Raw genomic sequence first — 26,031 nt, forward strand, 5'->3', positions numbered from 1 at the left:
AACACACACACACACACACTCCCCCAGGTATAGTTTGTTTCTGACCAGGTGGACAGAGCTGAAGAGAAACACGATCAAACACGCCCCCCTGTGATAGACCCGCCCCTCACAGGGGAGGAGAGATGGATGGACACGCCCCTTGTGATAGACCCGCCCCTCCCGGGGGAAGAGAGATGGGTGGACACGCCCCCTGTGATAGACCCACCCCTCACAGGGGAGGAGAGATGGATGGACACGCCCCCTGTGATAGACCCACCCCTCACAGGGGAGGCGAGATGGATGGACACACCCCCTGTGATAGACCCACCCCTCACAGGGGAGGAGAGATGGATGGACACGCCCCCTGTGATAGACCCACCCCTCCCGGGGGAAGAGAGATGGGTGGACACGCCCCCTGTGATAGACCCACCCCTCCCGGGGGAAGAGAGATGGGTGGACACGCCCCCTGTGATAGACCGCCCCTCCCGGGGGAAGAGAGATGGGTGGACACGCCCCCTGTGATAGACCCACCCCTCACAGGGGAGGAGAGATGGGTGGACACGCCCCCTGTGATAGACCCACCCCTCCCGGGGGAAGAGAGATGGGTGGACACGCCCCCTGTGATAGACCCACCCCTCCCGGGGGAAGAGAGATGGGTGGACACGGTAAGGAACACCAAGTAGTGGACAGACCAACTCCCAGGGAAACACTTCTCCAAAATAAAACCTGGAAAAATAAATAAAAATAAGGAGCAGGCTGTCGTCGTCTTCATCATCATCATCATTATCATCTTCTTCATCATCATTATCATCTTCTTCTTCATCATCATCAACATCGTGTCGTCAGGGTAGACGCTCCCCTTCGATTGGTCAGTTCAGTGCAAGTCAGAACACACAGCTAGAGCACCAGCAGACAAGGGTACACACACACACACACACACACACACACACAGTCCTATTGTGAGTGTATAGTACCCCTCCGAGGTCCTGCCCATAAGGGGAGGGAGTCATCCCCTAGGTGGTGGGGGGGGGGCCCTCCCATTCGTTGGGGGGGGGCGGGGGGAGTGTATTGGACAGGCGAGAGCTGGCACATAGAGAGTACAGGGAGGCAGGGTGCCACAGGGAGCGACATCGCCCCTCAAAGGCGCTTAGAGCTGGTGCACGATGCTGTCCGTGTGGTGGGGGGGGGGGGGGGAGGGGCCTCAGAGCTGGTGCACGATGCTGTCTGTGTGTTGGTGGGGGGCGGAGCCATCCTGACGGAGGCGCTGCCATTGGAAGGTTGTGCTCTGAGGCCCCGCCTCCTCCTCCTCGTTCTCCTGCTCCTTAGCAAACTCCATGAACACCTGGGAGGGAGAGAGAGGAGGAGAAGAAGGAGAGGGGGAGAAGGAGAGATAGAGAAGGAGGGAGAGAAGTAGAGGAGAAGTAGAGGAGACGTAGAGGGAGAGACAGACAGACAGAGAGAGAGAGAGGAGGAGAAGTAGAGAGGGAGAAGGAGAGGGAGAGAAGTAGAGGGTGGGGAAGAGAGAGAGAGACAGACAGAGAGAGAGGAGGAGAGTAGAGGGGGAAAAGGAGAGGGAGAGACAGACAGACAGACAGACAGAGAGAGAGAGAGGAGGAGGGGGAGAAGGAGAGGGAGAGAAGTAGAGGGGGGGAAGAGAGAGAGAGAGAGACAGACAGACAGACAGAGAGAGAGATGAGGAGGAGAAGTAGAGGGGGAGAAGGAGAAGGGGGGAGTGAGAGAGAGACAGACAGAGAGAGAGAGAAGGTCAGTCCAGTGAGTCGACAGATTTCACACACACACACACACACACACACACACACACACACACACACAGACAGAGTGACTCACCTGCTCTAAAGTGGACTGAGAAAAGTTGTACTCTTCAAAGTTGAAGGTTTGCTTAGCTGGTGGAGGAGAAGGAGAGAGGGAAGGGGGCATTAGAAATGAGAAAAACACCACATCACATTATACTGAAGAGGTCTGAGTAAACACAGACAAACAGGACAGATGGCCAGAGAGAGAGAGAGGGAGACAGAGAGAGAGAGGGAGAGGGAGACAGAGAGAGAGAGGGAGAGGGAGACAGAGAGAGAGGGAGACAGAGAGAGGGAGACAGAGAGAGAGAGGGAGACAGAGAGAGAGAGGGAGAGGGAGACAGAGAGAGGGAGAGGGAGACAGAGAGAGAGAGAGAGAGAGGGAGAGGGAGACAGAGAGGGAGAGGGAGAGGGAGACAGAGAGAGAGAGGGATGACTCACCGCTCTCTAGCTGAGAGAAGGACTTGGCCAGAGACTTGACGTCCTCCATGGGGACCTTGTACACCATCAGGGTGGCGAAGCTGCAACACAGCAGGGATCAGCATCTCATTAGAGCCTAACACGCACGCACGCGCGCGCGCGCACACACACACACACACACACACACACACAGGCCTCCCTCACCTCTCCTGCCTGGCGGCGTGAGGGAAGATTCTCAGGATCTCCTTGTGCAGCAGCGCCACCTGCTGGAGGCCGGTCAGCTCCTCCCTAAGCTTCACCTCCAGGCTGTAGCCCCGCCCATACCTGCTCTTCAGGTGCTGGATGGAGCCGATACACCTGGAGGGGGGGGGTTCATCAGCACCACATCAATATAAACAACAACAACAACAACAACAACCCAATATCACGCCAGGCTACCACAACACAAAGACAATCATGACTGAGCTCACCACACGTCACAACAATGAGTATGTCCCCTGACCTGAGCTGGCCTGACACCATGATGGCCACGCGGTCGCACACGGCCTCCGCCTCCTCCATGTAGTGAGTGGTCAGGATGGCGCCTCGCTGGCGGTCCTTAAACGCTGTCCTGATCGCCCTCCTGGAGAGAGAGAGAGAGAGAGAGAGGGGGGGGGGGGGGGGGGGGGAGAGAGGGAGGGAAGCTTATGTGCGTGCAACAGAAGCTTATGTGTCAGATGAACTAGTACATGCAGAGTGTGTCTGTGTGTGTGTGTGTGTGTGTGTGCGTGTGTGTGTGCGTGTGCGTGTGTGTGTGTCTCACCACTAGGGTTGGGTACCGAAAATCGGTACCGGTATATACCGGTTACTTTACATTCGGTATCTACCGTACCGAATTGCAAAGGAGATTTCGGTACCTCATTTCGGTACTTTTCTATCTCGCCCCCTGGTGTCCGGTGTCATGCAACAGTCAACTCGTGACTCGTGACGTGACATCGCCTGTTAACTTTCCACTCAGTGCGTGTCGTGGTAGTGAGCTGAGCAGTTGTGTTACGAGTTAAGAAGAGTGAGTGAAAGCATATATACTAAATTATTATATTATCTGAATTGTATTATTATTATTATTATATTATCATCATCATATTATTGAATTTCGCTAGCTAGCCTAGCTACGAGGTCACCGAGAATGCCGAAGGCCCTAATGAAGCGTTCTAAAGTGTGGCTGCATTTCACCCGACTCGACGAAAACAACGCGAAGTGCTCAAAATGCTTAAAATCATTCGCGTGTAAAGCAGGGAACACATCTAACTTGATGAAACAACTGGCAACGCACGGATACATTTAAGGGTAGAAGGTTTGACCAAAGACAAGGTGGAGGAAATTCACAGGGCTGTTACCAGGTTTGTGGTCAAGGGACTGCATTCCTTTTCCACTGTGGAATCTCCCTGTTTCAGGTAAAGTGACGTGAAAACAATATTTGTTTACTTTATGTTTATAAATCTGTGCCATTAGACAATTATGTCAAAACAAAAAAAAAGTCAAAATGACAATAAAAAAGTCAAGAGGTGTCGTATTTTGCCAGAGAAGGCAAATATGCTGATCTTTTTGCAAAAGAATTGCTGAGGTGGGAGTTTTATTTTTATTTGAGTGTATATTTCACTGTAATATTATATATATGTATATTGTGCCTCAGTCAGCAGGAGTTTTATTTTAATTTATTTTAATTTGAGTGTATATTTAACTAATATATATTGTGCCTCAGCAATAAAAAAGTGAAAAGCTGTTTAATGTTGTCGACCGTGTTATTATTATATGTGTGGTGGCCTGGGAAAACCCTTCACATGGTGGCATTTTGACATTTTCATTTTTTTATATTTCCATAAATTAGAAGTTCTCAGCTATTCATAACTGGTTGAATGACCGAGATAGCCCTTTATTTTAAAAAGTTATGAGCATTTTAATGTAGCATGTCAAAGTGAAAGGTGATTTCTCCCCCTTTCTCCTCTGGGTCGGGGGAGGAGCCTATGCAGATCGGCCGGTCTCGTTTGTCTGCTTGTGATGCGGTGTTAGTCTGCTCGCCTCGTCGGTATGCGAGGGACAGATCCAATTTTGTGTGTCTTCTAGTTAAGATGTTATTACTTTATGCTTATATTGTGAGCATCAGTAAACTGGCAATAACACAGGTGGAAGTATCGTCTCTCCTTTCGCTCATGTGTGCGTGCGTTGCTTAACTGAGAATGAGGAAATGAGGAAATGAGAATGACCTTGTTTCTCTAGCAAACTACCCACCACAAAAACATAAAAATAAGTACTTTCTCTTTTGTTTTCTTAAAATGTTTATTCACCATAATGTAGTATGGAGTTCAAAGTACTAGAATACCACATAATATAAAAATCGCGATTTCCATCTATTTTTGCTCTTTGCCACGAACGAACGCCAGCGACATCCGACGGGTTTTCCCAGGCCACCACACATATATATACAGTATATATATACATGTCATTTAAAAAAATCAAAAGTACCGAATTAAGTACGTTTTTAAAGTATCGGTTAGGTACCGGTACCGGATAAAACCCAAACGATACCCAACCCTACTCACCACATGCGCTGCTTGGACTTGGGGTCCATCCCTGTGGACGGCTCATCCAGCAGGACGATCTGAGGGTTACCCAGCATGCTCAGGGCAAAGCACAACTGCAAAACAACAACGACAACATCAATACAGATCAGCGTTCCTACAAGTATCAACAAGTCAAATTTAATACCTTTTTAGACCTTTTTTAGACCTCTGAATAGAATTTTAGACCTATTCGCAACACCATATGATATGATTTGTCATCCTCGAGGTGATGAAATTAGGGATTTCACTGCCATACAGACAAAAAAGTCTGATGGATAATTAATATAAAATATTAAAAAGTCCCATAATTACTCAAAAGTAAATGTATTAACATTAACAGTTAACTGTAGAAAGTCACTTCAACGTGAAGAGAACAAAGTGCACAAAAGCTAATCTAATTTTTAAGACCTAGCACCTCATTCTTTAGACCTAATTAGGAAAAATCCCTTGCATTTAAGACCTTTTTAGGCCTTATAAATCGGATTGCTGGATTTTAGACTTTAAGGCTAAAGTGCGGGACCCCTGGCAGACGTGTCTAGTGAACAAAGTACCAGTGAGCCTTAGTGAGAGAAAGAGAGAGGCGTTGAAGTTTGTGCTTGGCAGCTTACATAACGTGATGCTAAGCTAACACTGTGTGGGCTGTGTGAACTGACAGAGAGAAACACCTCATGTATAATTACATTATAGAGGTCATATTATAATGTCATATTTCTATCATATTCAATTATTGATTGTGTGCAAAGCCCCCAAACTCTGAATCGCTTGAGTGACCAATTAAATATCTTCTATCTATCTAACAGTTCCTCCAGATTGTGAAAGGAGTTGAGGTCTATTAGAGGAGTGTGTGTGTGTGTGTGTGTGTGTGTGTGTGTGTGTGTGTGTGTGTGTGTGTGTGTGTGTGTGTGTGTGTGGAGTGCTGAGAGTCACCTTTCTCTTGATCCCAGCTGAGAGGATCTTAGCCTGCTTGTGGAGGTGGTCCTTCAGCTCCAGAGCATTCGCCACCCTGAGAACACACACACACACACAGTATATACTGAGTCCATACAGTAACACTGTACCACAACAGCCATTGTACAGCATGGCTACCATTCAATGATGTCAACTGCCAAAGCATTCCAGAACACTCCATCTAGACCACCTAGAGTGCTAAGTGTTCTATGTGGTGTTTACCTAACAACAGCACTTTGATTGGCTACAAAATGAAGCATCATCAAGCTACAGATCCAGTTGACTGGGATTTTGTGCTGCTGTGTCTAGAGACAGACGACAGTTAGGCTACAAATCCAGTTGGTTAAAATACTGTGATACTGACACTGCCGGATCGATGTACAGATAAAAAGACTAGTTGAGAAAGAGGTGATTGTAAGTTGTCAGAAGGTTTGAATAAGTGCAAAAGAAAGAAACTGTAATGTTGATACTGAGAAGTTGGATTTTTGGTGCAAGGTCCGTTCAGCCATGTTTGAACTTGAGCTCTGACTGACCTTTTCCAAAAACTGAAAGCCAGTGAGAAGTACAGAAAGACTGTAAGGTAGGGAGATGAAATGGATAGGGAAAGGTATTCTGCTGATGAGAAGATGGATAGCGGTTACTAAGCGTTAAGGCAGAGGTTGTACATTGTTTCCCTTTATTTGAATCGTTTTTATTGTATTTCCTTTTTACCTTTTTCTTTGTAGTTTCCCCCTGCTTTTATATTCATTTCATGCATTGTATATGTTTTATATTGCATATTGTATATGTTTTTATATTCACTTTATGTTTTTATTCCTGTTGTAAAGCGCTTTGAGCTGCATTTCATGTATGAAAGGTGCTGTATAAATAAAGCTTGACCTACCGTTTGATGATGCCGGGGACGTCTTGGCCGCGGATACCCTTGATGGCGGCGTAGATCTCCAGGTGCTCCTGCAGGGTGACGCGGGGCCACAGGGGGTTGACCTGGGGGCAGTACCCCACGTGCTCCAGGGGGGTCTCCCCTGGACGGAACTCTGTACTGTAGTCCCCCATCAGGACCTGGGGAATACACACACACACACACACACACACACACACACACACACACACACACACAAACACAAACACAAACACCTCATGAAGGCCACGTTTCACCTGTTAGACCGCTGGCACTTTTGAGCGGAAGTGTCTGGGAAGGAGATAAGGAGAGAGGGGGGGGGGGGGTCTGATGGGGGGAGGGGGGTTAGGGGGGGGTCTTCACCTGGCCAGCTGTGGGGTCCGTGTCTCCAGACAACATGTGCATGATGGTGCTCTTCCCTGCTCCGTTGGGACCCAGCAATCCCAGCACTTCACCTGAACACACACACACACACACACACACACACACACACACACACAAACATTCAAATCATTGCTTTCTAACCACAGAATTAATCAATGAATGATCTACAATGGACTCTCTAATCTCTAAGGTTGAACGGATGAGATAGACACCAGGTGTAGACTACTGTGTGTAATATGTGTGTGTGTGTGTGTGTGTGTGTGTGTGTGTGTGTGTGTGTGTGTGTGTGTGTGTGTGTGTGTGTGTGTGTGTGTGTGTGTGTGTGAGCTGACCTTTGCGGACGCAGAAGGAGATGTTCTTGGTGGCCACCTTCCTCCTCTTGCTGAGGGAGAAGCCTTCTCTCCTGCACTTGTACTGTTTCCTCAGGTTGTTCACCACCACCACTGGTTTCTGTGGAGAGAGAGACCAGCAACATCACCACTGGTTTCTAGAGACAGAGAGACCAGCAACATCACCACTGGTTTCTAGAGACAGAGAGACCAGCAACATCACCACTGGTTTCTAGAGACAGAGAGACCAGCAACATCACCACTGGTTACTGAGGGCAGAGACCAGCAACACTAACACGTGTTGTTAAGTCATTAGATGACCTGGGGGGTATTCCATCGACATCGCTAAAGGAAAGTCTCGCGATAAGTCTATCAAAAATAAACCTGGATTTTCCTTTAACAAGAGAGACACCTACTGCCCCCCTATACTGTTTCTCCTGAGACATCTACTACCCCCCTGTACTGTTTCCCCTGTGTCAATATAAAAAGTAAGTTACTTTGGAATAAGGCGTCTGCTAAATGCCAAAAATGGAAATGGAAAAATGTTGATGGAATACCCCCCTGCTGATTAGATGAAACACCAGCAACAACACCTCAGCTCAGCGGCCCTGCAGACTGGAGCTGACTGCTTCATGGACTTCCTGTTTTTCAGATCCTAATGTGAAGGTAGATTGCAGTGCGCACACACACACACACACACACACAGGCACACACACACACACACAAACACACCTCCTCACAGCACTGGCAGGTGAGGGCCTCCTTCACCCGGGCCTTCTCCATCCGGACGTCCTCGTCCTCGTTCAGCCCCTCCTCTGGGTTCCTCTCCACCTTGGTCTTGGTCTGGGACGAGATCCTACAGAGGAGGAGAGAGAAGGAGAGAGGAGAGAAGAGGAGAGAGAAGGAGAGAAGAGGAGAGAGAAGGGGAGAGGAGAGAAGAGGAGAGAGAAGGAGAGAGGAGACAAGAGGAGAGAGAAGGGGAGAGGAGAGAAGAGGAGAGAGAAGGGGAGAGGAGGAGAGGGAAGGGGAGAGGAGGAGAAGAGGAGAGAGGAGGAGAGAGGAGAGAGGAGGAGAGAGAAGGAGAGAGGAGACAAGAGGAGAGAGAAGGGGAGAGGAGAGAAGAGGAGAGAGAAGGGGAGAGGAGGAGAAGAGGAGAGAGGAGGAGAGAGGAGAGAGGAGGAGAGAGAAGGAGAGAGGAGACAAGAGGAGAGAGAAGGGGAGAGGAGAGAAGAGGAGAGAGAAGGGGAGAGGAGGAGAGGGAAGGGGAGAGGAGGAGAAGAGGAGAGAGGAGGACAGAGAAGGTCAGAGGAAGACAACATTGAAAAGCTGGTCAGTTTGACCTCTTTTGCTGGCTTGGGTATGGTGGTCTCTCTCACCTGCAGAACTGGTCGTTCTTCATGGTCCTGCCCCCATACCTGATCTCCAGCCAGCGCAGCAGGAACAGCAGCAGGATGCACTGCAGATAGGGCTGACAGAGAACAAATACTATTTACATAGGTTCAAATACCATTCAGATAGGGCTTAGACACGGCAATGCTGAGAGAGAGCAAATACCATTTTTACCCTCTTCATCATCCAGGTTCTCATTGAAAAGGCAGGTTAAATCACCAACTGCCAAATAATTCCAGAACACTCACCACCTAGAGGTTTTACGTGGCATTTACCTAGCAACAACACTTTTTTTTAACTTTAAATTTGTATTATCAAGTGCAGTCAAACAATATTTCACAACATATTGATGTTACATAAAGGTGTCACGGGTAAGTCGCAAAAGAATAACAGTCCATGAATATCTTTCTTAAAAATAAATAATAACAATAAAGTAAAAGAAGAAAAAACAAACAACAACAACAAAAATAATCCCTAATTTCATCGCTGGCATTAACAACCACAACAGCCAATAAACATAATCATTATCACCATTATCAACAACAACAGCAGTGTGACAACAGTAACAATAACAACAACCAACCATGGTAAGAGAAAAGAAAGGGATTTTTTTTTTTAATAAATTAAAAATAAATAAAAATAAAAATAAATAAACACATCTGCATATCAGTCAGATCAAATGAAAATGTAGTGCAATGGGTGACCATCTATTAAGGAATGTGTCTAATTTTAATTTCAATAGTGCTATTGTACATTCCATGTTGTAGACTTGTTGGATTCTTTCCCTCCATTGTATAAATGCCTGCCTGAAAACCTCAACTATCATCCCAGTCCCGAAGAGAAGCACGGTGAGCTGCCTAAACGACTACCGCCCGGTGGCACTCACACCAATCATCATGAAGTGCTTCGAGAAACTAGTCCGGGCCCACATACTCACACGCCTCCCGCCCAACCTGGATCCATACCAGTTCGCCTACAGAGCCCACAGGTCCACAGAGGACGCCATAGCGACGACTCTCCACGCCACTCTATCCCACCTGGAGAGGGGAAACAGCTACGCGAGACTGCTCTTCGTGGACTTCAGCTCCGCCTTCAACACCATCCTTCCAGACAGGCTAGTGACCAAACTACTAGACCTGGGTCTATCACACTCTATATGTGCGTGGATCAAGGACTTCCTGACCGACCGCCCCCAGAGGGTGCGGGTGGGCCCCCACACCTCCACAGCCCTCAGCCTCAGCACTGGGTCCCCCCAGGGCTGCGTGCTAAGCCCCATCCTCTACAACCTCTACACCCACGACTTCACCCCCGTCCACCCCAGCAACTACATCGTAAAGTTTGCAGACGACACCACCGTGGTGGGATGTATCTCGGGGGGGGACGAGGCGGCGTACAGGGATGAGGTAGAGCAACTGAGCAAGCTGTGCAAGGTTAACAACCTGCTGCTAAACAAGTCAAAGACCCAGGAATTCATCGTAGACTTCAGGAGGAAAAAGTCCGAGATCCAGCCCCTGCTCATCGACGGAGAGAGCGTGGAGAGAGTCTCAATAGGGCTGGGTATCGCCACTGATTTCCCAAAACGATTCGATTCCGATTCACCAGCTCAGTGAGCTCACGATTCGATTCGATTCACGATTCGATTCGATTCGATTCGATTCCGATTCGATCTAGTTACAATATACATTTTTTGCTTGAATATGAAAGAGATTCTCAGAACTAATGCTATAAATGGTTCAAGGAACCCTATAACATGTAGCATTGTTAAACATATCAATGTTTACATTAAGAATTGACTCCAAAGCAGTTACATGAATGTACTTTTTATTGGAACATAAATGAACATCATTGACCAACATTTTGCTAATCCAAAATGCACCCAGACATCTGACTTTAAGCCTGGTGGTGACTTGAGTGTCCCTGCCATCGCCATGTTTTTAGATTTTAGTGTTGAGACCTCTCGTTGCGTGAGATATGATAAATTCTTGTAGCGCGAGATCTCGTTGCGGGTTGAAGCTGCAAGCAAAAAAAAAAAATCGATCTCGGGATTTATGAATCGATAAATCGCTCATTCAATGAAGATCGATTCAGAATCGGGAAATCGATTTTTTGAACCCAGCCCTAAGTCTCAACCCTCCGATTCCTGGGACACAACATGCGGGATGACCTGGCCTGGAAGGACAACACAAAAGGCACCATCAAGAGGGCACAACAGCGGCTATACACCCTGAGATGCCTCAGGAAAGAACACAACAAGCAGGAGATACTGGTGGTCTTCTACCACGGCGCAGTGGAGAGCATCCTCACCTTCGGCATCTCCAACTGGTTCCACAGCTGCACAACAGCGGAGAGAAACACGCTACAGAGAGTCGTGAGAACAGCACAGAAGATCACCGGCGCCCCCCTCCCCTCTCTGGAGGAGCTGTACAACACACACTGTCTCAGGAGGGCCTCCAAGATCTCCAGGGACCCGACCCACCCTGGGCACGTACACTTTGTCAAGCTGCCCTCGAACAGGAGGTACAGGACCCCGGCCGCTAAGACAAACAGACTGAAGGACTGCTTCTACCACAGGGCCGTCAAGGCCCTGAACACAGAAAAGGCCTAAGTTCTGGGCCCAGGACAGTCCGGACGGATTGTATGGCAGCTAGTGCCGAGGCACAAACATGTACATTTTCAAGCCTGCTAACTGTGACACTTTAAAATAATGTGAAAAAATACTCTTGTGCAATATGACAACCCTAGTTGACTATCTGTGTAGTATAGTACAGTGGATTGTGTACATAGCCTTTATTGATGTAAACCAGCTCCTTACCTTCTTGTGATTTTATGCTTTTATGCTTTTTCTAAAATGTGTTTTTTTCCCCCTTTCCTAACACCAGGGGAGCCACCCCTCCTAAATTTCGTTGTTTGGTACCTGTACTGTAGCAATGACAAATAAAGTCCATTCCATTCCATAACTGTTGGGGGGTGTGGCTTCAGCCAGGAGGTTGTGATTACCTTGTTAGCTATTAAGAGAAGGATTCTCAGTTGGTATGTTTGGCTGTTTTCTTCAAGATCAGCTGGGAGTATCCCTAATACGAAATGTGATGGTTCTAGAGGTAGATCTATAGAGAGACATTTTTTAATTTCTCTTTGTATATTTTGCCAGTATTCTAATATCTTTGGGCAGTCCCAAAATATATGCGTGTGATCTCCAACCATGTCACAACCCCTCCAGCAATGATCTGAGGTGGTGCTCCATTTCGATGTTATAAGTGGAGTGTAAAAGTATCTCATTTTAATTTTCCATTCAAATTCCTTCCAGTTTGGGCTATTGGTTACCTTATGTCCCTGACTAGGGCTGCAACAACGAATCGATTAAATCGTTAATAATCGATAACGAAATTCATTGGCGACGAATGCCATTATCGATTCGTCGTTATTATTATTATTATTATTTATTTATTTTTTTCCGGGTTTTGTTTCCATAACAAACCTACTTCCTGTTGACGCACGCCACGCTGTCTTGCGGCCGGTGTAGGCATCGCGAATCATAGCGAATCATAGCGCTACCTATGGCCGGAAAGGGCAGAACCTATGACCGGAACCGGAAAAGTGGGAAAATCCGTTACCTACACCGGCGCGGCGGCTACATTTAAATCATGCTACTCAAAAGCCTTGAGAGTGAAGCTGTCTGCTGTCTGCTGTCAGGACATGCTAGTGAGTTAGCTAGCAGGGTTAGCTCGCTGCTGCCGCTAGCTGACTGTCACTACGCTGCTCGTCCAGCTGTAGTCTGCGTAGCTGTGCTGAGAACCAGAGCACTAACTATGTTTCTATAGAGGAGGGTTACACTAACTATGTTTCTATAGAGGAGGGTTACACTAACTATGTTTCTATAGAGGAGGGTAACGAGGGTTACACTAACTATGTTTCTATAGAGGAGGGTTACAGCTAACTTCCTATTGTTTTATTATATAAGTCCTGCTGGGCTCAGCCCTTCCATGGTCTCCTGCTCTCCATGCAAATGCGTTAGTGTGAGTTCTGGTGAAGCGTCAGCTAAATGACTGTAATGTAATGCGATAGCCAGTGAGTGTTTGCTCGCATTCATGAATTCAATATTGCATGACAAGTGTATTTAGCTAGCTGGCTAACGTCAGTGGTAGAGCAGAGGTGATAAGCTAAAGGCTAGCTAGTGGTAGCCTACCAAGCTACCCGTGAGTTAGAGTGAGGCACTGACTGTCGCCTAGCCTATTGTATGGAGTGAGAGGACACATTGCATTGTTTTGGAGCATATCTGTTATATAAAAACATTAGTGTCTTGTCTGTAGCCTATATTGCACTTTGGGTTACTGACCTTTACATTAAGCAAAGTTATTACCTAAAACAATGCATGTATTGAGCTAGAGTTCAACTACTTTATTGAAACAATCTACCGCCATAGTCCATGGCCTGTTGTTAAACCTATTTGATGTAGCAAAGCCTTTTTTATTTATATAATTTTTTATTTTTTATTAATACTTATTCATTTTGCACATGTATATGTATAGGCCTGGCTGATTTAGAAAACATAAAATAAAATGTGCAAAATAAATCTTTTTTAATTAAAAAACTCTTTAAAAAAACTTTTCCCCCCGCTTTTTTGTATCCGATTAATTGATTAAGCGAAAAAATAATCGGTAGATTAATCGATTATCGAAATAATCGTTAGTTGCAGCCCTATCCCTGACTGCATGAAGTCTCCCATTGCTCATCTGAAATGATTGTGTTCATTTCTAGTTCCCATTTTTCTTTAATATCTAAGTTATCTTCTTTTAACTCTTCCTGCAATATCTTGTAGATACGTGATATGAACTTTGTCTTCACTGTTCCTTTAGTTGTTAATATAAAGAGGTGTTCTAGTTGTGTTGGTAATGAGCAGAGCTGTTCCCATTCTTGGTGATGTTGTAAATAGTGTCTAATTTGCAAGTATCTATAGAAGTCTTGATTTGGTAAGTCATATTCCTCTTTGAGTTGTTCAAATGATTTGAGGACTGCTTTGTCAAATAGCTGGTCCAGAACCACTAAACCCCTTTCCTTCCATTTCAGGAATCCCTTGTCTAACCTAGCTGGAGGAAACTCACAGTTGTTTGCTATCATTATAGCTCTGGAAGTGGCCATGGGAAGTTTTAGCTTTTTCCTCACAGTTGACCATATTTGTAAAGTGTTTTTGCTCCATATATTTGTAACTTTCTTTTCCCCCCATTTGTCTTGGTTTAAGAATGGTATTGAATGTAAAGATACATTTGGGCATTCACTCTGCTCCATTCCCACCCATATAGTGTCAGTGTCTTGGGATATCCATGCAATCATTGCTCTGAGTTGGGCTGCCCAGTAATATTTTTTCAGGCTAGGTAGGTCCAGACCTCCTCTTTCTTCAGGTACACTACCAGGTAGTGATTGGAAGAGGAATAGCAACCTTGGTAAAATATTCATTCTTATACTTTCTATTCTTCCTATCAAGGAGAGTGGTAGGATTTCCCATCTTGCAAGGTCCTCTTTTATGTGGCCCATCAATTTCCCATAGTTGGCTTTAAACAATTTCGATAAGTCTGTTGTTATAATAATTCCCAAGTATTTAAATCCCTGCGACCAGTGGAAGTCAAGCCTACCTGACAATTGATTTGGCCAATGTCCAACCAACATCATTGCCTCTGATTTTGATTGGTTGATCTGATAACCAGAGAGTTCTCCATATTTCTTTATGGTATCTATCAGCGCAGGGACCGAAAGGACCGGGTCGCTTACATAAGTCAGAATATCATCCGCATAAAGGGAAATCTTGTGCTTCCTTGTTTCCCATGTCCTTTATGCCTTTTATTTCCTCATTCTGTCTTATAGATGCTGCCAGGGGTTCAATATTTATAGCGAACAGCAGGGGGCTAAGACAGTCCCCTTGTCTCACCCCTCTTTGTAAGTCAAAGAACCCAGAACAGCATCCATTTACTCTGACACGTGATTTTGGATTTCTGTAAATAATTCTGACCCAATCTATAAATTCTGGGTGAAATCCCATTGCAGATAGTGTGCTGTATAAAAAGTCCCAATTCACAGTGTCAAATGCTTTCTGTGCGTCAAAGCTTATTAACATTGATGTTTGCTTATTTCTTTTAGCGCAAGTAATGATGTTTAGGGTTCTTCTTATATTGTTCGCACCTTGCCAATTAGGGATGAATCCTGTTTGATCTGGGTTTATCAAAGTAGTAATATGTTTTTGAACTCTTTGTGCCAAAATACTCAATAATTTCTGGTCGTTGCATAACAAACTGATGGGTCTGTATCCTTCACATAGAGTTGGGTCTTTCCCTTCTTTATGAATTACAGATATAATGGCCTGTGACCATGTCTCTGGAGGGTTGTTCTTGGAGAGGGAGTAGCTAAACACCTTAGTTAGTATGGGCGCTAGGTCATTTACGAAGCATTTATAGAATTCTCCAGGGAATCCATCCACCACTGGAGACTTATTGCTTTTAACTTTTTTTAGAGCATCTCTTATTTCTGTTTCCGTAATTGGTTCCATCATCTGTTTTGATGCTTCTTCTGATAATGTGGGGAGGTTTAAACCGGTGAGGAAGGTATCCGTATTCTCTGCTGATGTTTGTTGTCTGGGATCTTTGTATACATTTTGGTAGAATGATGCAAAGGCATCTGCTATCTCTTTGGGTTGAGACACTGTTTTGTTCTGTGTAGGGTGACAGATTTTGGAGACAGTGCGATTGGCTTGGGCTTTACGAAGTTGGAAAGCTAGAAGGCGGCTAGCCCTATTCCCCATCTCGTAGTATCTCTGTCTGGAGAATCTTAAAGCCCCTTCTGCCTTAAATGATAAGAGTTTGTCTAAGGCATTTCTTGCCTCCTTAAGTTCTGTAGCAATGTTACTTGTTCTTGTGGTTTTGTGTTGCGTCTCTAGGAGCTTTATTTTGTTTTCCAGAATTAATTGTTCCTCAAGTCGCTGTCTCTTTATTTTTGATGATATCTGTATGATTTTTCCTCTGATAACTGCTTTTGCCCCCTCCCACAAAATTGAAGGATTAACTTCGCCATTTTCATTTATCTCAAAATATTCTTTTAGAGTATTACTTAATTCTTCTACTGTTTCTGACTTATTTAGCAGTGATACATTTAACCTCCAGTATCTGAAAAAGGAATGCAAGCCTAGATCCACCTTCAGCACAATGGGTGCGTGATCGCTCAGAGTTATAGGTTCAATGGTACATTCTCTTACTTTATACATGTATTGTTGGGGGAGACAGAAAAAGTCAATCCTTGAATAGCTATTATGCACATTAGAAAAAAAACTGAAATCCTTCCCCCCTGGGTTTTTGGTTCTCCATGGATCCGTAAGACCCAGTTCGGACATAAAGTTATTCAATGCTTTTGTTTTGGGGCACTGAATTCCCTTCTCATTGGGCATCCTGTCCATTTTCCCATCCTGCACTGCATTAAAGTCCCCTCCTATTATTAGTATCCCTTTTGAGTTGCCAGCAATGATGTTAGCTATTTCTCTAAAGAACATTGGGTCACACTCATTTGGAGCATATACATTCAATAAAGATACCTCAGTTCCTCCAGCGGTCCCAATGACCATGACATACCGCCCTGATTTATCCTGTATCACCATCTCTGCACTAAAGGCCACATTTCTGTTAACTAAAATAGCCACTCCTCTTTTTTTCCCATATGAAAACCCATATGGGAAAAAAACCCTAGGTTAACCCATTCCCTTTTTAATTTGATGTGCTCATTCTCTGATAAATGAGTTTCTTGTAGTAAGGCAATTGAACATTGCATTTTTTTTTAACTGAGAGAGTATTTTCTTCCTTTTAATAGGATGGTTTAATCCATGGACGTTATAACTCACTACTGTCAATTTATCCATGTGGATACAAGTATCCCATGATTGTGTCCATCAAAGTTAACAATACAAAAAATGTAGACTTGTACCCGTGATAACAGAGCCCCTTATGTGACTGCATAGTAAGGGGAATAACATAGAACGTCCACAATTGTGGAGAATAAAAACACACAAATAGAACAACAGAAAAATAAACTTCCAAAAGCCCAACTGTTCTAACAAACATAGAATCAGTCTCAAACAAGGACGGAGAGTTGTGACCGTTCTCTCCGGGGGTGTGCACAGAGTGCCGTCGCAACTATAGCCTACGCTGATAAGTCGCCTTGTGGAAAAGAAAAAAGAGGAAAAGAAAAAAAAGCCCCTCGAGTGAGGAGAATAGTTTCTTATTGATTAACTTTAAATCATAACATTACAAAACTAGCCAAAATATATGTTCATTGCATAGTGCATCTTGTCACGTTCCTATCATCATATCTCCTAGTATCAGTAGTACTCACAACTCTTGTTGTTTCATTCACTCTTCAATGGCCCTATTATTCACCATTGAGAATGTTCTGCAAATCAGCGTTGGTCATCAAATTCGTCCGGTTTGAGACTGAAGTCCCAGACCGGTTGCTTTGCATTATATTAGCTTCGCCTGGAGTTTCTCCCGCTCGTCGATCCGGACATGGATACCCAACTCTCCGAGTGTTGTGGCCGCGTCTGCAAGCGTCATGAAGGTCTTCGTTCCACTAAACCCCTTTCCTTCCATTTCAGGAATCCCTTGTCTAACCTAGCTGGAGGAAACTCACAGTTGTTTGCTATCATTATAGCTCTGGAAGTGGCCATGGGAAGTTGTAGCTTTTTCCTCACAGTTGACCATATTTGTAAAGTGTTTTTGCTCCATATATTTGTAACTTTCTTTTCCCCCCATTTGTCTTGGTTTAAGAATGGTATTGAATGTAAAGGTACATTTGGGCATTCACTCTGCTCCATTCCCACCCATATAGTGTCAGTGTCTTGGGATATCCATGCAATCATTGCTCTGAGTTGGGCTGCCCAGTAATATTTTTTCAGGCTAGGTAGGTCCAGACCTCCTCTTTCTTCAGGTACACTACCAGGTAGTGATTGGAAGAGGAATAGCAACCTTGGTAAAATATTCATTCTTATACTTTCTATTCTTCCTATCAAGGAGAGTGGTAGGATTTCCCATCTTGCAAGGTCCTCTTTTATGTGGCCCATCAATTTCCCATAGTTGGCTTTAAACAATTTCGATAAGTCTGTTGTTATAATAATTCCCAAGTATTTAAATCCCTGCGACCAGTGGAAGTCAAGCCTACCCGTTTCTTATTGATTAACTTTAAATCATAACATTACAAAACTAGCCAAAATATATGTTCATTGCATAGTGCATCTTGTCACGTTCCTATCATCATATCTCCTAGTATCAGTAGTACTCACAACTCTTGTTGTTTCATTCACTCTTCAATGGCCCTATTATTCACCATTGAGAATGTTCTGCAAATCAGCGTTGGTCATCAAATTCGTCCGGTTTGAGACTGAAGTCCCAGACCGGTTGCTTTGCATTAGCTTCGCCTGGAGTTTCTCCCGCTCGTCGATCCGGACATGGATACCCAACTCTCCGAGTGTTGTGGCCGCGTCTGCAAGCGTCATGAAGGTCTTCGTTCCACTAAACCCCTTTCCTTCCATTTCGGAATTGAGGTAGATTTTCAGCTTGGCAGGGAAGGGGGATTGGGCTTTGATGTTTTTCTCTTTGAGCAGTTTCATCACGTCTCTTACTTGCTTCCATCTATTTTGTGTATCTGAAGTGTAGTCCTGGTCAAAGAATATCTTCCCCCCGTTGTATGGCACTCCTCCGCGATGTTTCCAAGCCTCTTGGATGACCGTTTCTTTGATTCTGTAGTCCAGAAATCTGACGATGATGGACCTCGGGGGGCTCGCGGGATCTTTCGGCTGACAGGCTAGCTTCTCTGTGTAGCATGTGGTGAAGGACTCGTTCAGTTCTTTGGGTTTTCTCTTCCGCGTCATTCAGCCTCTGTTCGTATTCGGTCATTCGTTGTTCCAATTTTGTCGTCCTTTCAGCTACTTCTGCCAGTGCGGATTCTACTCTTGTTAATGATTCTTTAGTCTCTTTAGAGGCTTCACCGTGCTCCTTTCTTAGCGTGCGTAGCTCTGCTAGTACGGCAGCCATGCTGTCTTCCCCCTCGTCTGGTTTCTGTTGCTCCTCTTTTTTCGTTAGTTTGCTCTTCTTCTCAATGTCTTTTCGACTGTTGGCCATTATGTTTGGTAGTTGTGAGTTTTTTTTTTAGATAAAATAAAATATATAATAGGTGTTTGGCTAGTTTTTTAAAGTTCTCCTCGGGAGCTCAAGATTCAAGCTGCTGCTTTGGCCATGGCGTCACAGGAAGTCATCAGCAACAACACTTTGATTGGCTACAATGTGAAGCATCACCATTTATACTTTCTTCACCCGTGGCGCTGAATGAGTTAAACACTTACTGCTAAGACGGAGATGAGGAGGTTCTTCCAGAGGAAATCCTCTTCATAGAGGGTGGGGAGGAAGGTGGCCTGGAGGGGACAAAGACATCCGTTAGACACACGCACGCACGCACGCACAGACACAGACACAGACACAGACACACACAAGGACACAAGGACACAAGGACACAAGGACACATACACACACACACACACACACACGGGGACACACACACACACGGCCAGGGGTTACCTTGGTGATGCAGTTGAGGCAGCCCATGAGGGGGTAGAGGGGGTTGAAGAGACACAGGGTGTTGTGCAGGACCCTGGTCAGGCCGGGGTTGTCATCCACAAACGCCAGCTGGACGATGGAGGCAGACACCACACACACCTGGGAGGACACACACACACACACACACACGCACACACACACACACACACACACACACACACACACACAAAACCACATTGTTAGAATATTGTAGCGGTGTTACATTGTGAGAACACTGTGGTGTTACGTTTTGTGAAGGTTGTGTGAAGGTTGTGTGAAGGTTGTGTCTTACCATCATGGAGACCACAGAGAAGAAGTCCCTGTTGCTCTGGACCCGTGTGAACATGAAGGACACCACGTAGGTGAACAGGATCATGGCTGGACCGAAGCCCATCAGACAGATGACCTGGGGGGGGAGCCAGACATTAGGCAACACATTTTGTCAGGGTGTGTGTGACCGTGTGTGTGTGTGTGTGTGTGTGTGTGTGTGTGTGTGTGTGTGTGTGTGTGTCTGTGTGTGTGTGTGTGTGACCCACCACAGAGGTGAGGTTGCTGGAGGTGAGCAGGTTGGTGGTGTGGAAGGCGAACAGGATGCTGGTCATGGAGGACAGGATGAGGTAGTAGAAGGGGACGTCCACGGCCGCCCGGCCGCACCAGTAGGCTGACGGCACCAGGCCCGAGATACGCAGTGTGGAGCGACACTTGATCTAAGACAGGATCAATCAATCAATCAATCAATCAATCAAAGCAATTGATCCCTGCTAATGTACATTTCTCAGCAGACAGTATACACCTAATACCTAATGTGAAAACATTTAAAATGTAATAAAATCAGAGAGTCTCTACTTTGACCTTGTGGTTGATTGTTTGATTTCAAATCCAAACTGCTGGAGGACAGAGCTAAATGCTTCCTCTTTCCGATGCTTATGGAGGGCGCTGTAGATGTTAAGCCTGGTACACATGAAGATAATTTGGCCGAATTTGGCCCAATTTCCCCCCTTCCGACCAAGGACAGCAAACGCCCGATTATTGGACGGCCCTAAAGATTATCCTCCAAGATTATCCTCTGGTGTGAGGTGTGCCTTGGGATACGGCTGCCATCTTTTTCTCCAAGGCTGCAATTCTCTTTTATATCAGCAGAGGTAGCAAGGGGGCACACACTGTGCTCAACCTTCAGGCTTCAGTGCTGAATTAGATACAGTGGATAAGACTGATATTTGTAACATAATGTGTTTATATATAGGCTATATATAGCAATAGTGATACATAAGATATGTATATGTACAGACAGTTATGAAAATGATAAACTGTACAGTATGTCTCCCAATCCCTTCAGATGGAGCTGAGGGTTTTTTTTCACCCAAGTTCCATGCAATAGTGATAAGATATTATGATATGTGTAGCCTATGTACAGTTATGAATGATACACTGCACAGTATGTACCTATCAAGCTGATGTTGGTTTGCACTGTCTTGTCCTGTCTTGCACCTGTCCTGCTGTAAACCGTGCTCCATTGTTCCAAACCAAATTCCTAACATGTTTACATGTCATGGCAATAAAAGTCTTCTGATTCTGATTCTGATTCTGATTCTGATATGAATGTTCAGTTGTGATATGAAGTAGCCAACAATTCTCACATAATATAGGCTCAATACAATACAGCCAAAGGCGGAACAACACTGATGTTCTCATAATGTAATTATAGAAATAGCTAAATTAGACTGTAGACTGCTATGGAGGTATATTGAAAAATATGATGATAAATAGGATGGCAGATTGCAAACATATTCAATGGCATGTAATTAGTAGGCCATTGTTTATCACAGATGAATCCTGACAATTGAATGCCATTGAGATTGAGACGCGGTAGCCTAATAGTGATAATGACTTCTATTTTGAGTAGCCTACAGTTATCGTCTCATTAGGACGGCCAATGTAACACGTTGTTTTTTGGATTTTGCATTCCTTGTTTTGTGGTAAACGAATCTCTTTCTGATCGTCCCGTTCACAAAAAACGAAGGTGATAAGTCACGTAATATGGCGAAATAAATGTTCGTTCAGACAATACAACATATATTGAAAAATATGAAAAATACATGTGGGATGGAGGTACTGGGATGATATGTGGCATGTCCGCTCGCCAACTAAAGCACTTGGTTATAAACATACTAGGCTCTGTTTCTAACAAGTAGGCAGAAACAAAATCACTGTATGGGACAACTCGTTTCTAAGTTACAAACTTCTGAGTTACAATCACTTGATTCAATTCATGAGCGAGCCAAGCGGGTTTCAAAGCTTACAAGCTTACAGCAGTCGATTGTCTGCTGATGTTAGGGCCGGCGTGAAGTTCACGACAAATAAACAGACTTTGTGAAGCTCATAACTATGATAACACAATATTGCAATATTTATTACTATTCTTTTTTAATAATGATAATCAACTTTCATTCATTAGTAAAGCTCCCGCAGTCTCAATCAATCTCCTCTCCATATATAGCATTTAATCTGTTCCATAGTTCGTTCTCAGCTGACTCAAGCTTCATATCAGATTGCTCTAATAATTTCCCCACTTCTCTGCTCATAGGAACTTTATGCATTTTAGAGAAACATGCAGAGCATGTATTTGACAAATAAACGTGTAGGCTAAGAACTAGTTTCTAAAGTGAGTTACAATCACTTGATGCAATGGTTGATGCACGGGGGAGGGTAATCTTATTGATCGTTTCCCATCAGCAAACAATAGCTGCCAATTCATGAGCGAGCCAAGCGGGTTTCAAAGCTGCCAAGCAGGTTTCAACGCTTACAAGCTTACAGCAGTCGATTGTCTGCTGATGTTACGGGCACGGCCGTCGTGAAGTTCACGACAAATAAACAGACTTTATCACTGTGAAGCTCATAACTATGATAACACAATATTGCAATATTTATTACTATTATTTTTGTATAATAATAATCAACCATCATTCGTTAGTAATGAAAACTCCCGCAGTTCCGATCAATCTCCTCTCCACTTTACACATTACATAACCAAGATCTCTTTTGACATCACAACAATGTCAACACAATCACAACAGAATCTTATTTTATCCAACCAGGTTTTATATTTTGATTATGACATCATGTCTTTCAACATTGTCACACTTTTCATTACACACATTAGCGGCATCAAAAATGATGGGCTGGGCGTGCGAGGGAGCGTGCTTATTCTGGCAGATTGTGAATTATTAAAACCAATAACATTCTGAATGATTTATCATTCTGTACTCTTTCTCTCCTTTCTTTCATGTCTTTTCTTTTCTTTTTCTCAATTAGTAGTCTCCTAATCTCGCTACAGTTTGAGCGAGACTGTAACTGTCATTGTTTGAATGAATGAATGAATGGTCTTTATTTGTCATTGATATAGTACAGGTACCAAACAACGAAATTTGGGAGGGGGGGCTCCCCTGATGCTAGGAAACTAGGTGCTAGGAACTGGTGCTATAACTGTTTTCATGTTATAATGTTTAGTGAACGAACAATTGTTGGGTGTTTGCCACAAATCGGAATTCTCTTGCCGTGAAATGTGTACATCAAATAACATGATGTCGGCGATCTACTAGAACTGCGGGACGACTGCAATGTAGGCTACCATATCATACCGTTTTATATTGAAAAATATGATGGTAAATAAATACATGTGGGACCGATGTATGATGGCAGAGGTGTGGTGTGTATCAGTCAGTCTCGTTCCAGCGATAAGACATGCGCTCTGCGCTGCGGGCAGTGGGGGGAGGGTTGATGGCTCTCCGATCAATTAACAAAGAGATCGGGTTTCCCCCGCGGTGTGTTTCTGTTGCGTGTTCACGCTTCTTGCGTGACATCGCCATCCAGCGATTTTTGTGGGTCAGTACACACTCCCCCATTGTGAATAGTGGTCGTGTGAATCCACACCTCGTCGCGCTTTAGTAGGTAAAAAAACGTCGCGCTTGTAGTGTTAAGAGTCGATTTCTCCCGACAATCTGCTCGTAAAATGGTTGGGGCCGACAATCGTAAATATTAAACGTGTTCAATACTTATGATCAAAAGTCCTCTTGTGTGTGGGCAACTCCCGAGCAGGGTTGCCAGATGGGCTCAGTTCTTTTGGTGGAATTAGTGGCTTTAGACTGTGGTTAGGCTGGAAAGTGTCAAACCCATCTGGCAACCCTGCTCCAGAGTCTGATTGTGACGTGGATGAAATGTAGCCAATCAAGAAGCGAGCTGACTTCTTCTTTTCGTACTTCAGCACTTTATTTGCCCTGTCGCACATGGCTGCCTCGTACAGGTCAGTCAGGTATGATCACGCGAGATTTCTGGCTTGGGGGACGAGACTTTAGAGTCTAGACGATTGTAGGACAGATCTTTATGTATGTGGTGTGCTGTATTGGGAATATCGGCGCACACCACACACAATACGATCAAAACTGTTCAATCCATGATTTTTTATCTTCATGTGTGGGGTCTCTCTCAGATAAAAAATCTGTTAAGATTTAGAAAATCCTTATATGTGTACCAGGCTTTAGTCTACTCAATTGGACCAAACGCTAATTTCTCCATCAATACGTAATTGTTTAATTGGTCTCTCATCATGCTTTCTGAGTGGGCGTTGTGTGTCTGCTTCCTAGTGCCTGGATCTGATTGGCCCGGCTGCTCACCTCTCAGTCCCAGGTGTGGTCCATGGTGAAGTGTTATATTATTAGATATTATATTATTATTATCATCATCATCATCATCATCATCATCATCATCATCATTAGTATTACCTCTCGGTCTCGAGTGTGGTCCATGGCGAAGTGTTATATTATATATTATTATAATTACCTCTCGGTCTCGAGTGTGGTCCATAGTGAAGTATTATATTATATATTATTATTATTATTACCTCTCGGTCTCGAGTGTGGTCCATAGTGAAGTATTATATTATATAATTATTATTATTACCTCTCGGTCTCGAGTGTGGTCCATGGCGAAGTAGGCGGGCATTCCTGCCGCCAGCATGCCCAGGATGATGGCCTCGATGTACACCAGGGCGTAGGATGTGGAGTCAGGGATTTGCTGTGGAGAAGCACACAGAGACGCATTGAACAGTAAGACAGTGACTGCGTTTGTGTGTGTGTGTGTGTGTGTCCATGTGTGTGAGGAATAACGCTTAATCCATTTAGGAGCCAGAGGAGGGGTGAAACAAAAAAAACTTAAAGGAGCAGTGTATTGCGATAGCGGATTATCGTAAATATGTCATTGTGGCGAAATTCAGTTGTGAACAACAACATCCTCCATAATAATAATCTATACCCCACCTCCTGGCAGTAATAACATGTTACTATTGTATAATAGTACTATTGTATTATAGTATAGTATATTGTATAATAGTATAGTATTTGCCTGTGAATAACTTTGCCGTGTCTTAGAAACTAAGAGTAGCAGTATGGTATGGTTCTTGTGTTCTAGAACGCTACTCACGTAGTCGAAGGGCTTGGTCCAGGTCCGGATGGTGCCGGTGCCGTTGAGGCCTCGCAGGATGGCGTTGCTCAGCACGTTGACGGCCATGGGCAGGGAGTGGACCGTGGTGCTGTTGAACGCTATGCTGTACCTGAAACCCTGGGGAGGGAGGGAGAAAGGGCGGAGGGAGGGGATGGATAAAGAGAGAGACACAGAGAGAGAGAGAGAGACAGAGAGAGAGAGAGAGACAGAGAGGGATAGAGAGAGAGAGAGAGAGAGAGAGATAGATTGACAGAGGCAAAGAGGTTTAAAGTGGCATCGTTGGCCTAATGACCTCTCTTCATGGCAACAAAACAACACCAAGTAACAGAGGCCTCTAAAAATTAGTTAGGCCAAGGTCGGCGCGTTGGTTTCACCTTGTTGGAGCCGGTGACGTTGATGGCTGCGCTGTGCGGAGCCGCAGACATGTAGTCCATCTTCTTCATCATCTCCACCTTGATGTCCTGAGACCGCAGGTTGTGGACGAAGTCGCAGATGTCCGAGCCTGCAGGGACACCCAGGGCACAGCAGAGGTCAGAGGTCAGACATTTCTGTTCCTCCACCAAGGAGAGGATAGGAGAGGAGAAAGGAGGGAAAAGGAGAGAAAAGAATAGGATGGAGAGGATAGAGGAAAGGAGCGGGGAGAAGAAGAGAAAAGGAGAAAAGAGGATGGGGAGAGAGGAGAGGAGAAAAAGGAAGAGGAACGAAGAGGATGGAGAAGAGGAGACTCTACTAAGCCACCACGCCTCCATTTTGCTACCCAGCAGCTTGAAGACCTGGACCTCCATAACACAACCAAGACTAAGGCCCAATCCCATTTCGTATTTTTACCCCTACCCCTCCTTTTCGAGTGCCCCTCGCTTTTCGACTTGCCCCGCGGGAACAGAGCTACAAGGGGTAGCGTTTGAAATCTTCCCCTATGAAATGGGCACCCTTCCAAGATCCTGATACATCATCAGTAGTGTCATAGATGTACATTTACATTTACATTTTTGGCATTTAGCAGACGCCTTATTCCAAAGCGACTTACAATCAATACATTTGAATACTAAGTTTTTTTGTTTTTGTTTTTTTTTACGGGAGCCATGCAAGAATCAGCTGGGTAAGTTTTAGCTAACGTTGTTAGCCAACTGGCTAACGTTATATTGTTAGGGTCGTAATGTT

The 26,031-nt window shown here is 44.7% G+C and overlaps 1 protein-coding gene across 1 annotated transcript in view; it reads right to left on the minus strand.

Annotated features, from left to right (window-relative positions):
* Window positions 1-1,180: 1,180 nt before the first annotated feature.
* Window positions 1,181-26,031, minus strand: part of abca5 (ATP-binding cassette, sub-family A (ABC1), member 5) — a gene marked incomplete at its 3' end in the record, with an annotated part of 46,713 nt that continues 21,862 nt past the window's right edge. Inside the window, exons 19-37 of the mRNA XM_080541752.1 lie at window positions 25,245-25,372; window positions 24,850-24,987; window positions 24,331-24,444; window positions 19,911-20,081; window positions 19,667-19,780; window positions 19,357-19,494; window positions 19,125-19,193; window positions 8,746-8,837; window positions 8,102-8,225; window positions 7,373-7,490; window positions 7,020-7,111; window positions 6,642-6,817; window positions 5,738-5,813; window positions 4,790-4,884; window positions 2,713-2,832; window positions 2,415-2,567; window positions 2,232-2,311; window positions 1,828-1,883; window positions 1,181-1,321 (exon numbers count right to left, since the gene is read on the minus strand). Coding sequence (XP_080397878.1) covers window positions 1,181-1,321; window positions 1,828-1,883; window positions 2,232-2,311; window positions 2,415-2,567; window positions 2,713-2,832; window positions 4,790-4,884; window positions 5,738-5,813; window positions 6,642-6,817; window positions 7,020-7,111; window positions 7,373-7,490; window positions 8,102-8,225; window positions 8,746-8,837; window positions 19,125-19,193; window positions 19,357-19,494; window positions 19,667-19,780; window positions 19,911-20,081; window positions 24,331-24,444; window positions 24,850-24,987; window positions 25,245-25,372 — 2,195 coding nt within the window. The remainder of the gene's footprint in view (window positions 1,322-1,827; window positions 1,884-2,231; window positions 2,312-2,414; window positions 2,568-2,712; window positions 2,833-4,789; window positions 4,885-5,737; window positions 5,814-6,641; window positions 6,818-7,019; window positions 7,112-7,372; window positions 7,491-8,101; window positions 8,226-8,745; window positions 8,838-19,124; window positions 19,194-19,356; window positions 19,495-19,666; window positions 19,781-19,910; window positions 20,082-24,330; window positions 24,445-24,849; window positions 24,988-25,244; window positions 25,373-26,031) is intronic.

Source organism: Nansenia antarctica (genome assembly GCF_963989245.1).
Source record: "Nansenia antarctica genome assembly, chromosome: 11".
In the NCBI taxonomy this organism is placed as follows: domain Eukaryota; kingdom Metazoa; phylum Chordata; class Actinopteri; order Argentiniformes; family Microstomatidae; genus Nansenia; species Nansenia antarctica.